At 44.0% G+C, this 15,308-nt stretch overlaps 1 protein-coding gene across 3 annotated transcripts in view; it reads right to left on the bottom strand.

Moving 5' to 3' along the window:
• The window catches only part of SLCO5A1 (solute carrier organic anion transporter family member 5A1), a 114,186-nt gene extending 102,767 nt beyond the window's left edge, over window positions 1-11,419 (bottom strand). For 2 of the 3 annotated variants that reach the window (XM_084620820.1, XM_084620822.1), the window contains exons 1-2: window positions 11,295-11,419; window positions 8,194-9,625 (exon numbers count right to left, since the gene is read on the bottom strand). In XM_084620820.1, coding sequence (XP_084476946.1) covers window positions 8,194-9,193 — 1,000 coding nt within the window. In that variant the 5' untranslated portion in view covers window positions 9,194-9,625; window positions 11,295-11,419. Of the gene's footprint in view, window positions 1-8,193; window positions 9,626-10,633; window positions 10,873-11,294 lie in introns of those variants that run through there. The other variant, XM_084620821.1, reaches the window with a different exon arrangement.
• Window positions 11,420-15,308: the final 3,889 nt, after the last annotated feature.

The raw sequence follows: 15,308 nt of genomic DNA, 5'->3' as shown, positions 1-15,308 counted from the left end.
TACAGCTCACTTCATCGGTGTAGCTCACGAAAGCTCATGCTCAAATAAATTGGTTAGTCTCTAAGGTGCCACAAGTACTCCTTTTCTTTTTGCGAATACAGACTAACACAGCTGTTACTCTGAAAGATAATTTTAATAAATTTAATGATAACAACTACCCCTGTAACAATGTATAGTGTGTATGATTTTTGGAAAAATCCTTTAAGGTCATATTGTAATGATGCTTCTCAGCTATTACTGTAAATAAACTTAAAGCTTAACACAGCAGGAAAAACATTATAAACTTGGTCTGCTGTATAAGAAGGGAAACTGAAGTACCCCACCTCATGAATTTAAGGACTAAACAGTGGGATAATTTCCCCATAACCCTTAAAAGATAGAAGCCATTGAAACCTGGCCTGCCTATAGAACAAAAACAGGAAAATATGGGGGTAATTCCTCTGTTTTGCCTGCAATCAGTAAGGGTATTTGTAAAAGAAATATTTTAAGCAATAATCTGCCACCCCAAAAAGGGATAGAAACATGTTCTTTTGTCTTTCAGAAAATCAGGAAAAGCTGATGTCAGCTGAAGAGCAACCCAATACCATGAATCTACTGTCACAATAGAAATTGTGTTTTGTGTTCTATGTTTTGTCTCGTCGCTAGCACTGTTGTGTGTTTTAAAAAAAAAAAAATACTGCAGACCTGCAGGTAATTAAAAATAAATTAAGCTCTCTGTCACAGCTACAGGACAGCCTGATACAAAAAATAAGTACATGCCAATGCAGACTTGGTCCAAATTGGTCTGAGTAACCTAAAATTGGTCCGGGTAACCTGGGTAACCGATGGAATCTTTGGCAATGGCTTAATACTACCGCATGGCTTACGCATAAGAAAAAATTTAGAAATAGAAAACTACACAGCCATAGCTATGGGATGCACTGAAAGGCAGATACTTGCCCTAGCTACTTTGGAACACAAAATGTTCTGGGTCGTATTGGGAAATATTAAGGGTTTGATGCATTTGTTAAACAATGATCTCTTTCTTTGTTTTGACACTTATCAATATGAATGGATGCAATATGTTTCCAGTATTGTAAAACCAGATTTGTTAATGGGAGAAATTGTTGTCAAAATTGCACGCCAACAGTCCCTGGAGGCAAAGGTATTGAAGGTTAGCCCACTCCCCATATTACACATGGGATCCTTCTGGCTACCCTGGACCTCGAGCCGGTGGGCTGGGGAGGGAGGGAAGCTATTGGACACTAGAGGTTGTACTGAATGGACTCCTCAAAAGTGGGTGTGCCTCACCTTGCTTGTTGCCCCAGAACCTTGTAGTAAAGATACATCACTAGGATCATGTATGTGGGATGAATTGGAATCACAAACTCAAATTGCCTCACAGTACCTTCTCTTGAATAGGCTACATAGAAAGTGACACTGACGATTATAAATCTTAGCATCAAAAGGTGGATTATGTTGGATCACATTAAAGAAGTTCTGTATTAAAATCACAAATGAGTTTGATTCTCCATAGTTTAAATTCCAGGGTATTGCTAATTAAGAGGTCTCTTGGTTTTTGGTACTGTTTCTCTCCCTCTGTGTGTGAAACTTGCAAGCCGCTAATTGTGTTAGTACATTCTAAGACAGAGTCTTGTTCTCAAAGCAATTCTTTGTAACTACTACTCACACAGAGAGAGACTCAAAGCAATACTCTGTAACAACAGAAACAGCACCCAGAGACTCCCTGCCCTTTTGTTGTATTCATCTCGCTTTGTTAACAATTGTGATTAAAATAGAGATAGAGGATGTATGTGGATGGATGCTTGCTGTGGATAATAACTGAATGATCAGGGAGGTGCCAGCCTAAGAATCCAGTGTCCATCGGCTGAAGAAGGCGTCAAGTGGAAATAACCAGAGGACCCCACCCGGAGGGCAGACTGGAATCCACCCAACAGCCTCAAGAATGGGAGAACCAAAGAACAAGATAACATCTGGCAGCACAGAGCCATCAGGAATGTGCCATCTGCTGATTGATTCAGCAACAGTATGATGAAGCAATTCCCATAGACTGGCATAGGAAGAAACTCCTATAAAAATGGACTCTAAAAAGTGAGAACTTTGGGGTCTGATTCTGCAAACCAACTTCCAGGAGCATCAGATGAGCATCTGACAAGGCCCTGCTCCCTCTTCATGTCCAGGCCACCTGGACAGGTGGCTTGGCATGAGCAACTCTAAGGCTGGTAACTTTTATAACAACCTTATAGAACCTGTATGTGTGCGTGTATGAATGAGTGTGTGAATAAATATGAAATTGAATGGAATGTTTTACTATAACTAACTGCTTACTGTGATTCTTTCTGTATTCACAATAAATGTGGCATTTTGCCTTTTCCCCTTTAATAAGATCCTGATGGTTTTTATTGTATTGGTATAACATTGGATGTCCATAAAATAGCAAGTATTAGCTTTACCTTCCCACTACTGTTTTTTAAAGTCCTTGGTGGCATTATTCTTGGCTACGTACAAGACTTACTCCTTGAAACCTTTAATTTGCAGTTATCAGTGCTCATAAGCCATCCAATCTGGATCCTACCACCAGTTGTGAATAGGGTTCCCAGGCATCCAGTTTTCGACCAGAATGCCCGGTCGAAAAGGGACCCTGGCAGCTCCGGTCAGCACCGCTGAACAGGCCATTAAATGTTCAGTCGGCGGTGCAGCAGGGCTAAGACAGGCTCCCTGCCTGCCCTGGCTCCGCGCACACCTCTACACAGGGAGGCTCTGCGCGCTGTCCCCACCCCTAGCACCAGCTCCACAACTCCCATTGGCTGGGAAGTACAACCAATGGGAGCTACAGGGGCAGCACCTGTGGGCAAGGGCAATGTGCAGAGCCCCCCGGCGGCCCCTGCACCTGGGGCCGCAGGGACATGCTGGCCGCTTCCGGTAGCAGCCTGAAGTAAGCAGTGCCCGGAGCCTGTATTCCGAACCCCCTCTCATACCCCAACCCCCTACCCCCTCCCACACCCAAACTCCCTCCCGGAGCTCACATCCTGCACCCCAACCCCTGCGCTCCCTCCTGGCACCCAAACTCCTTCTCAGAGCCTGCACCCTGCATGCCCTCCTGCATTCCGAACCCCTCGGCCCGAGCCCAGAGCTCCCTCCGGTAACCCAAACCCCTCAGCCCTGGCCCCAGACCAGAGCCTGCACTCCCAACCAGAGCCCTCAACCCCCCCACATCCCAACCCCCTGCCCCAGCCCTGAGCCCTCTCCACACCTCAAACCCCTCATCCTCATCCCCATCTCAGAGCCCACACCCCCAGCCGGAGCCCTCATCCCCTCACGAACCCCAACCCCCTGCCCCAACCCAGTAAAAATGGGTGAGGGTGGGGGAGAGCAAGTAAAAGAGGGAGGGGAGGGGAGTGAATGGGGGTGGGGCCTCAGAGAAGTGGCAGGGCAGGGGCGTGGCAAGGATGTTAGGTTTTCTGCAGTCAGAAAGTTGGCAACCCTAGTTCTGAAATTAGCAGGGGATCCCTGCTTTTGGTTTGGTGATCCCACTTCAAATGTCAAACGAAAATTAAGCTAACAGAAGACGACGGATGCTGGATCCCCACTAACGGATGTGCCATAATGTAGAGAGAAAAGTTTTTTAATGTTAGAACAGTAAGTATTAGACTGCATTCCAGAATTATTATTTATTAATACAGTAGTGCCTAGGGCCCCAATCAACAGTCAGGACTCCACTGTGCTAGGTTCTGTACAAACAAGAAATAAGAGAACTGTCCCTGCCCCAGGGAACTCACAATCTAGCCAAAGAGCTTTCTCTATGTTTGGATTATATTATATATAATTAAACTTCCTGGGTTCAAAACATGGAGAATTTAAGATAGGTAGGAAGGTAGAAGGAGAGCTATTTAAACTCCTCCCCACCAAAAAAATATGACATATTTCCAGTACAAATAATAAAGTGCTCTGAAACAAAGAGGGAATTTTGGGAAGAGGTGAGCTTAAGTGCCTTTACACAGCGTGAGGGGTATGGGTATGAGTGCCTAATAACACTCTTCCCATCAAATGCTCAATATCTCATCTTTTCAGGAGATAAATTATAATCAAGAGCCACAAGTGCATAAATCATGGTTCTTTAAGGCATCCAAGAACACCTTCACTGGATTGTTAGAATTATTCAACGTGTAAGTCAGTTTTAGAATTTGTCAGTTTGCAGGAATGGTGCCAAGAGTACAAAAAAAAAAGTTAAGGCCCAATCCAATTCTTATAGAGATCAATGGGACTTTGCCATTGATATAAATGTGAGTAGAAATGGGCCACTAGTGGATAATTTGCATATATCAGACCACTGAAAGCAGATATGTCTCATAATAACAGAGCCTACAAGGAAGAGAATGGAGTAGTGAATAAAAATAACCTACTGATTGCCCCCTTCTGTTTTGGATTCTGCTGCTTTGACTCTTCTTATATTTCTTAGGTGCCTGCCATGATAGTGATTTTTTCAAAGACATGAGGGCCTCCAAATTTCACATCTTATACTTTCTCACTATTCATATGTTGGCACAAAAGTGTCAACAGGTGTTAAGGAGCATGTGGAATCAGTGCAGCATTGCTGTTACAGAAAAGAAACTTTTTTTTGAAAAAAAGAAGAGTTTACAGCACTGTGTATATTTGGGCAGTTCGCACATCACTGCTTGGCACCTTTGTCTTAATAAAAATGACATACCACCTTGTAAATTGGCACAGTGCCATCCTGACAGATGGGCTGAAGTGTAGGCAGCCAAGAGACTATGTATAAGCATCAAATGTGTTTTCTGAGAGCAGGACTTCCAGCCAGGAACGTTAAAACAGCTGTCCACCCTGAGCTTGCATGAAGAGGATATGCTATTGCCACTCAACCCGTGAGCTGGATTAATTTAGAAAATAAATAAAATAGCTTCCACAGCCCCATACGGTGAGTTTTCGTAGAATCAGGATTAATGATCTGCAGGGGCTTTACAGAATTACAATTAGTGTAAAAATGGGCAAGCCTTAAAGGGTTGTAAGAGGTTTTAAGCTCTAAGGTTTTGCAGAACTTTTTTAAAGTTGTATGGTTATAAACAAAAAGTCTCAATTAAGAAATATTTTTCAGAGCAAAATACTCAGAAGCAGAACAAGTTCAATTACCTATGTCAATGTCTTTATATTTTGAAATATGAACGATTTTTTTTTAAAAAAAACAAAATACATGCTCCTGAGATATGCTTTACTAAGCATCAGCTCATTGTTTTTTCTCTTCAGAACATCTCTCAGCACCCATAACCCCATCCCTTCCTTTCTGTTTGCACACAACCCACACACATTTATACTTTGCTAACATTTGTTTAGCTTGTCCTGACGAAGTCTCATTGAATTGAAAATTGAATATTACATACCACAGATGTGGGGGTAATGCCCACGTGACTAAGTTGCAGAGCCATGTGACAAATGCATTTATTCTTCACCATCAGCTACCTTGCCTGCCCTCTGCCCACTAATCCATCTCATCATCAGGACTTCTAAGAGTTCAATCCTCTGAGCAAGTCTCAAATAGCCTTATTTGTTTAAATCAACAGATAAATGTTTTCTGTTTTCACAAAAGATGAAATATAATATCAAGTTTACCAACATAATATCACTGATCTAAGCCCCAAATGTGCAACATTCAGTCCTGAACAAGTGGCAATTTTAAAAGTCCAATATATTATTCAATCCCACAGAGCTTTACACTGTTGAAGAGAGGCAATACCCAGATTTCCAATGGAAAACAACACTTGCTTATAGCCCTGTAAGCTCCTGAGATACTGGACTATAAAGCTGTGATATTTTTTATATACAACAAATCTATTTTAGAGGTCTTTGTATTGTATTCATTGACATTTTTCTCCCCATAATCCCTACATTGATGGATTCATAGGCTAAATGGTTCAAATGTGGGTGCCTAAAGTTAGGCACCTAAATAAAACACATCTTTTTATGAGTTGTACATCTGTAGCAAAGAATCTGAAGCCAATAATGTTGCAGTCAGGGTAAGTGAGAGCAAAATCAGTCCTATAACTCCAGGCTCACATCCATTTCTTCATACATCTCCAACTCCCTTTTGCTTTGCTAATCTAAAAGACAGTCTTTTAATACAATGAAAATCAAAGTATTTGTTTTATTTCAATGTCCTCCACTCAGAGCACTTGGGCAAGCAGAAAAACTTTCACTACAAACACACAATTTCAGAATCCTGATCTTGCTTCCCTCTTCACCCAGGACTCAGAGACTGTCCTTCTGCTTGCCACAGAAATCTCTCTCTTTTTCGTGAAAGTTTCAAATCCCTTTCTCTGCTACTACAATCTATAGTTACTAATCCTGACCTGATTGCTCCCTCCCTTCCAAAAACCAAGAAAGCTCACTCCATGCTACTTTGCATTTCTACATCAACACCACTTAACCAGGGGGGAGGAGGGAAAGGAAAGGTACTCTGTTGCCTACTCAATATTTCACTATGATAAAACATATTAGGTCTTTTTTGAAAACCAGCACTGCCCAAAATGCCTTGGGCTTTGTAAAGACACCGCTTAGAGAACTAGCTTAAAAATGGTTCAGGGCACAATCAGATTGCTGATGAATAGGTCAAAAGGAACAAAAATAGTGAACCTGGGGCCTTCCCCATGTGATCTAATATTTCTGCTTAATACAGTAATTACATGCAAACCTTCTCACTTCATTAGGCATGTTTCATTCATGAATGCCCATTTTCCATGGAACTATTGCTTTTAAGGTTAACTTGAGGGCAAAATAATTTAACTCTACAAAAACAGGTTTCAGAGTAACAGCCGTGTTAGTCTGTATTCGCAAAAAGAAAAGGAGTACTTGTGGCACCTTAGAGACTAACCAATTTATTTGAGCATGAGCTTTCGTGAGCTACAGCTCACTTCATCGGATGCATACCGTGGAAATGTTTCATATTCTCTGTGTGTATATAAAGTCTGCTGCAGTTTCCACGGTATACATCCGATGAAGTGAGCTGTAGCTCACGAAAGCTCATGCTCAAATAAATTGGTTAGTCTCTAAGGTGCCACAAGTACTCCTTTTCTTTCTACAAAAACAGTAATGATGAGCATCCAAAACCATTTAGTAGTCCTCTCAATCCCTCACAGAGACTCTAAATTCCTTTAAAATAGTACAGTATAATGTAAGCAAGCTTAAAATAGGATAACACAAAATACTACTGTAAACATGGAAACCAGTGGACTGCTTCCCCCATAAGCACATTTGGAGTGCTAGCCTTGATCTCTAAAAGCCTACTGGTCTGTGACCCAATTATCTGAAAGATCACCTGTCTTCCATCATTGGAATTACTCTCAGGATTAAACTACCAAGGGCCAGGTGCCGGCTGTTCTCTGGGGGTGACCTAATATCTCCTACCAGTTGTCCGCCAAAATCTAAAGTTGGAGAACTTCAGGGGACAGCCTGACATGCATTTCTGGTCACGTTTTTGATTGATTTAAGGATCAATTTAACAGTTGAGATGTGGGGGAGGGACTGTTTAATTTTGTGACGTTTCCATGGAGGTTGATTATTTCCCATTATTTTACTAATGTTTTTTAAATTATGTAAAGTTTTCAGATGATTTAGTGATGAGTGCCAAAACACATTTCTAAAAAAGGATAAATAAATGTTAGGAAAATAAAGTATGTTATTCAAATATGACAACTCTTCCACAGTATTCACAAAATGTTATGATTCTATGGTAAACGTATGTTAGCTGAAGTTTTGAAATACAAGGCTTCATTATTATCAAAGATCTCTTATGGAACATTGTAAACTGTAAAATAACACTTAGTTCTGAAAAACTGTTACCTACAATTGTTATTTATAACCCCAAAAATTACTATAACTGACAAACATTAGAGAAAAAGACCCACTGTACATTTGAGACCGTGTGTGTGTAGTCAGTGTCACAGTTTCTCAAAAACAAGTGACACTAACTGATTATATATAAGAGAGAGTTGGTCAATACAGCAGGGGAGAGAATAAAATAAATTTTAAAATGTCACCATTACACTACAAAAAGTAGCAGGGAAACTCAGGGCAGGTGTAATACCTGGAACTAACTTTAATTCATTTTTTGAAAAGGATTAGATTTTGAGCCAATGGTGTCCCTTTAAAAAGCTTACAGTTATTTTTACTAAGATGCCTTACCTAGGTACAGTGATGCATTTTCTTTCTTGACATTGTCATCTAAGTAGGTTGGTCCCAAGGTATAGATGGGTGTGGAGCCCATGCCAATGAGAATTTGTGCACAAATGAATAAAGCTACATAGAGGGAGTGATCATTTCCACCTGAGTCCTTGACACAGGCCAGTGACTCCAAATGGTCTTTGGCGGTATTATTGCCAGTCACACACAAGCCCTCGTTAGAGAGGGAAGAGTTCAATTCTTGGATCTGATATGGTGGAGAGATGAAATGAGGTAAAGAAAAAAGTGCAGCCCCAAGAGCAATGAAAAACCCACCTATGGCAAGCCAGAGCGGCCTCCGTCCGCGCCCCCCAAAGTAACTGATGAACACCACAACCACCAGACTACCAATATCAAAACAGCTGACCAGCAGCCCAGACTCAGAGCTTTTCAAACTGTACCTCCTTTCAATGGTGGTAATAACACTGCTCAGATACCCAGAGACCATTAAGGACTGAATGAAGGTCAGAAAGCACATGCACACCAAGAAGAAACGGGAATCTGTCAGCACCATGCTGAGACACTTTCTACCTGGGAGAGCTAGCAACGTGGAAGCTGGGGAAACACCTTTGCTTGTGCCAGCAAAGTTATTACAGTCTGTCCTCTCAGTGAAACTCCTGATCCCTGAAAAGCTGGAGGCTGTGAAAGAAAACACAGTCCCAGAAGCACCAGCACCGTTACTGTGAGCTGATTTGTCGGTGTCAAGGCCACATCTCAGGTCAGACCTTTCTTGGAAACTGTGCAGGAAACTCCGTTCTGCCTCAAGGAGGGTGCTTTGTGTTGCGGTAATCCGAGGAGCAGACCTGTTCAGAGCCGGCAAACTTTTGGACCTGAAGCTCTCCGCTTGATCCTCCAGTTGCTGTTCTCTGGGGGAGAATGGGTGCTGCTGCTTTATCGCCCTCGACGCCATGCTGGCAGCAACTCTAGTTTGGGTTAAGTTAAAAAAAAAAAACATTGGACACATCGTATTGTTCAGTTAGAACCTCCGTTGCCGTTTCATCATGCAAACCCAAGGAAGTGTAACATATTCTCTGTGGATTTACTTCTCCGACTCCAACACACAACTAACCGTGGCACATATCAATGTATAAGAGCACATGTCTAGCGGTGTCCTTTGTGGCTCCATCCTTCTTAGAGCTTTTCAGGGAGCTATCCTAGCAGCCGAGCTATGAACAGCTTGGACGGTGCCTCTATCCTTCTGCTGGAACATTTCCTACATGGATTAACTGGCCACGTTTAACAATGAAAAAGTGCCAGGGTGTAAGGTACAGCCCAGCCTGGGCAAGGGAGAGCCCTTGGTCATCTGCATCTTTGCCTCTTCCTATCCGCAGGCTGCAGCGGGGAGGCTGTCGGCACAGAATCCTGTTTAAAACCTCCTGAAGTTAAATCTGCCAATCTGTAACGCAGAGAGATCAAGCAGAAGGTCAGTGTGCTGCTTTTGTCCTGCTTTGCCCGGCACTAGCTCCCAACTGCAGCTCCCTGACCCGAGACTAGAAAAGGACATGAAGGGTTCTGTTGCCAAACTCCCTCTCCACTCCTGAACAATAAGAGCAGGACATCTGAGACCCTTTCTCAGCAATCGTATACCCCCCTCACCCCCACCCCACCCCCATTCCCTTGACTCTGTCCAGTTTAAAGCTTCTCTCTTGTAGTGGTCTCATAGTTAACCTCTCAATTACGACTCACTCAGATTCATTTTATTTTGAGGGAACTAATTATAACCATTTTCATAATCATAACCACCCCCTACTGGATTGCTCCCACTGAAATAGAAGAACTGCAAGACATTTGAACACACTCAGTTTATGTTATCTGTGAAAACAAAAGTACAGATATTTGTATAAGATGAATGTGTAATATATATATATATATATATATATAAAATCCATGTGCCTCATTCAAAGAGAGATCCTATTATTTACAGCCAAATGCATCAGCAAAAGGTCAACATACCAACTCCTTTATTTTCAGTACTAAAAATAAACACACTGGAATAAATATTCAATTACAAATATCAGGGACACTGCAGACTGTCTGCATCCCACACCGAGTTCGCCTGGCTAGCTTCCTAATCTACGGAGACTTGGAAATCATGAGCGGTATTTCTCAAAACAAGGAAAAGAAGAGGACACAGGAAACAAAGAGATTCAGAAACGCGACTCTCTCTAGGCACCCATCTGATGCACACATGCAGCACACAGAAAAGCAAATAAATTTGTTAGTCTCTAAGGTGCCACAAGTCCGCCTTTTCTTTTTGAGAAAAGCAAATAGGGTCCTTACAATACACATAGATCCACTTGGTACATACACAGGCACAAAGAGCTAATGGAGCTGTAACTGCAGGCACAGATTACATGCATACGCAGAGACATACAGTACATATACAGAATACATGCAGACCTACTCATATGTAGTGCACACACATGGTAATCAGTATACCGCTAGTGAAATATGTCTCTGCGTGTGTCGCCATCTGGGAGAGTAACTGCTGGCCTTTGTGTGTCAGCTCTCCTTTTGTCTTTCCGGCCAGCTCCGCTTTGTGCAACCGGTGAAGACAGACACAAATACACTGAAAGGGAGAAAGCAGGGGTCGAGGTGGAGGGTATCAGTTCAACTCAGCAGCTGCCACTACCATACAACTCGTGCAATAAGTTCCATGTACTCAGCGCGTGCAATGACCCCCATACAATAACCAGCCTGTCTCCAGCCTGTTCTCACAGCATAAGCCGCACGCGTGCATGCACACACATGCACACACAGCACCTTCAATGACTCCCACTCTCTCTCCATGGAGCTAGCAAGTGCAGCAACTCCCGCGCAATAACGTGCACGTGCGTAACACGCTGAAGAGCCCGCGCGCCTCTACGCTGAGTGGCTCCCAGTTACAACCTGCATGTGTCGTACGTTCCGCGACCCCCGCGCACTGTTCTGCGCGCCTCTCCACTGCCTCCGACCCAAGCACGTTCAGACACAGCGGGCGGGGGAAGCGCGGCACGGGGGAGAGTCACTGAACCGCAGGAGGGCTCCCAGTACCGACAATAAAGAGGAAAGAGCCTGTTACTCACCCCGCAGGGCGAGGCGCTGCGTCAGGGGAAGGGGCATGGGAGGGCCCGGCTCGGCGCGGTCCTGGAGGCGGGAGCTACACGCTGAGCCGGACTCCCGCGGAAGCCTCGCCGGCCGCCGCGTCCCGGCAGCGGAGCAGCCCACGCAGGCGCGCCGGGGCAGCCTCCTGGGCGGGGCGGGCGGGGCGCGGGTCTGCCGGCGGCCGCCCCTGGGAAGGGTTCTGGGGAGGGCGGCTTGGGCGAGCGCCCAGGAGCGCGGTGCGCCCTGGAGAGAGGGATGCCCCCTGCCCCGCCGATCCGCACCGGTCGCTCAAGGAGCCAGTGAGCGAGCTCGGTCGTTTCGCCGTGGCCGGGGGTAGGACCGGCCAGCGCCCGCGGGGCGGCATCTGGGACTGGGCCAACTTCTGTGGCAGAGAGAGAGAGGCGCTTCTGCGGCTGGGAAGCGCGTCTCTCTCACCGGCAGAAGTTGGTCCAATAAAAGCGATGGCCTCAGCCCTCTTGTCTCTCAAGTATTGCTAGAAATCGCCCGATCATCCTGGGCAGCCCGTGCACCCCTGGCTGCTGAGGGAGGCTCGCCCCGCCCCTTCCAGCTGAGCGCCCCCTCCCCGCTGCTGCAGCCCAGAGCCCCGCACCGTGGACACCGGCCACTGCCCGAGGCTAGCGTCCCCCGGCCCTGGAGTGGCCCCAGCCCCGGCGTGCCGGGAGGGTGGGGGGCGCGGCCCCAGCTCCAGAGCGCTGGCTGGGTAGGCGGCACGCGCAGCGCCAGCCCCGGCCCGCGGTGGGGCCACTGCATAGGGGAACTGGGAAGAGGGGGCCAGAGCGGGAAGCAGGAGGGGGCTGGGGGCGGAGCAATTGGCGGGGCCACCCCTGGGTGTCAGAGAAGGCACAGCCTTGCCCAGCCTTTGATACCCACTGCCCATGCATACCATGTCAGACTAAACCATGATTCACCTAGTCCAGTGTCCGGGATCTGATGGTGGCCCCCAGAAACGCTGCTAAAAGCAGCTATGGAATAACCTAATCACAGGGAAAGTTTCTTCCTAAGCCCCTTTAGTTAGAGGTTGTTGTGTACCCTGAAGCATGAGGGTTTAGATCCCTTCCAAAACTTTGAGGTTTTTTGTTCGTTCAGTTTCGTTAAATCCCTACTGCAGTAGAACCTCAGAGGTACAAACACCAGATTTACAAACTGACTAGTCAACCACACATCTCATTGGGCCCTCAAGTACACAATCAGACAGCAGCAGAGACAAAAAAAAAAAGATACAGTGCAGTACTGTGTTAACCATAAACTACTTAAAAAACAAAAAAGGAAAGCAGCATTTTTCTCCTGTCAAGAAAAGTTTCAAAGCTGTATTAAGTCAACTTTTCAGCTGTAATCTTTTGAAAGAACAACCATAACGTTTTGTTCAGAGTTACAAACAACCTCCATTCCCAAGGTGTTCGTGACTCTGAGTTTCTACTGTGCTATTATAATTCTGGACATAGTCCTGCAAATTATTAAAGGTATGATTTGACAAAGCATGCATCAGTCTACTCTATTTTGACCCATTCCCTATCCTAAAAAGATCATGAAGAGTATATGATATGAATATCATAATATTACATGTCTGCTTTGATTAACTAACAATTGGTTCAATGCTCCTTACAACAATGAAAGAATGGTAGGCAAAGTAGGTGGACTTGAGGAATAAGATTCAGTTGTATTTTGGAAACTTTTTGTATTTCCACTAACAGAAATCTTAGTCTTTAGGCTGTGGTCACTAAATTACATATCTATTTTACTTAAACTTTTTCTCAGTGAGTTGAAATACATCTTTTATTGTCAACCTTTCTCTGATATTTAGCCATCAGCGCATGCTAAAACAGAGCTCTTTATCTTCTCCCCAGCCCAAGCCCTCTCACCCTCCTTTCTTGATCATTGTGGATTATACCACCATGCTACCTGCCACTCATGCCCATAACCTGGGTATCATCTTCAACGTGGAGCTCTCTCTATGGCCTCACATCTTGCAAATTCTTTCTGCATAATATCTCTGAGTTACAACATCTCGTATCCCTCCTCATCACTAAAACTGTCATCCAGGCTCTCATCATCTTGCATCTTGATGCAAACAAACAAACAAATAAAATCCTTTTCTCTGGCCCTGATAAATGCAATCCCCCCCCCCCCCACACACACACACACACCCATTCAGAATGCTGCTGCAAAGATCATTCTATTGTATCAAACATAAGTGGGACATTACGCCCCATATTCTTCATACTAATATTATTATGACATGAGTATGGCATAATTATGATGTATTTTGTGCAAGCTAAGGCATGTGACATATCATTGAAAAGGTTATGATTTACTGAATATGATTATCCTATTTGGATGCATTATCATTTTTGTATCTGAAGTTAGGGGGAACCCATTACAATCAGCTGTTAGTATTCACTTTAAAGGCTCTTCACAGGCCTATCCCCACCCTATCTATCATCTCTCATTCTCTACTGAAATGTCAATTTTCCCCTCTGTCATAAACATACAGCTACGGTTAGCATAAAATCCCTCCTTTACCTGTAAAGGGTTAATCCGTTCCATTAACCTAGTTGGCACCTGACCAGAAGGACCAATGGGGAAAGAAGATACTTTCAAATCTGGGGAGTGGGGGGGGGAAGGTTTTTGTTTGTGCTCTTTGTTGTTCTCTCCTAGACAAAGAGAGAGACCAAGCAAATAATCCAGCTCCTACTGAATAATACATCTAAAATTACAGAAATAGTAAGTAATAGTAAGGAAATGTGTTAGAGTATCTTTTGTTTTAGCTTTTGAATTTTCCCTATGCTAAGAGGAAGGTTTATTCCTGTTTTTTGTAACTTTAAAGTTCTGCCTAGAGGGGAATCCTCTGTGTTTTAAATCGTATTACCCTGTAAAAGTACCTTCTATCCTGATTTTCCAGAGGTGCTTCTTTTACTTTTTTTCTTTATAATAACGTTCTGTGTTTAAGAATCTGTAAAAACCCAAAGGTCTGGTCTGTGCTCACCTTGTTTACTCTCAAGTCTCCCCCGGAAAGGGGGTGAAGGGGTTTGGGGGATATTTTGCAGAAACAGGAACTCCAAGTGGTCCTTTTACTAAATCTTTGTCTAACTCACTTGGTGGTGGCAGCAATACCGTCCAAGGACAAGGAAGAATTTGTGTCTTGGGGAAGTTTTTAACCTAAGCTGGTTGAAATAAGCTTAGGAAGTCTTTCATGCGGGTACCCACATCTGTACCTTAGAGTTCAGAGAGGGGAGGGAACCTGACAACTTCCGATTGGCCATTGATGCTAGCTCCCATCACCCGCTTGTTTGAAAATTTAACAAGTACATTTGTACTTTCCCCTCACACTTGAGAAGAGCTCCCCATAAACATCTGCACAGCTACCTCATTATCCTCTTTCAAATCCCTCCTTAAAACTTAACTTTTCTGTGATGCCTACAAAAAAATTTGATAATGGTTAGACAGCTGGTACACTGAGGTCACAGCCTAGCAGGCTGCCCAATATTGTCTCATTGCTACTTTGTTCCACCCCATCTGTCTGTATCCATTTGTTGCCTCTTGTCTTATACATAGATTTAGAGTGACCAGATAGCAAGTGTGAAAATCAGGGCACTTTTTGGGGGGGAGAGGGAGGGGTGGAAGATAGTTGCATATATAAGGCAAATATTGGGACGGTCCCAATAATATTGAGACGTCTGGTCACACTACATAGATTGTAAGTTCTTTGGGTCATGGACCATCATTTTGTCCACATCTGTGTTTGCACAGCTCCTAATCCAAAGGAGTCCTGGCCCCTGTCTAGGGCTCCTAGACATTACAGTAATACAAATAAATAATAATAATAATAATAATTTTAATGAGAGTCCATGGGAACAAGTCATTATACTAGCGTACAAAAATACAAGGTAGGCTACTCAGTCTCAACTAGCAGACAACATTGAACAGGTACAATTTCATTTCTTTTTACGGTGGCAAGGCTTCCTAAGATAAAAGCT

Source organism: Lepidochelys olivacea, assembly GCF_965140295.1.
Source record: "Lepidochelys olivacea isolate rLepOli2 genome assembly, chromosome: 2".
Lineage (NCBI taxonomy): Eukaryota > Metazoa > Chordata > Testudines > Cheloniidae > Lepidochelys > Lepidochelys olivacea.
The sequence above is the reverse complement of the archived record's forward strand: the minus strand, read 5'-3'. Positions and strand labels throughout refer to the sequence as shown.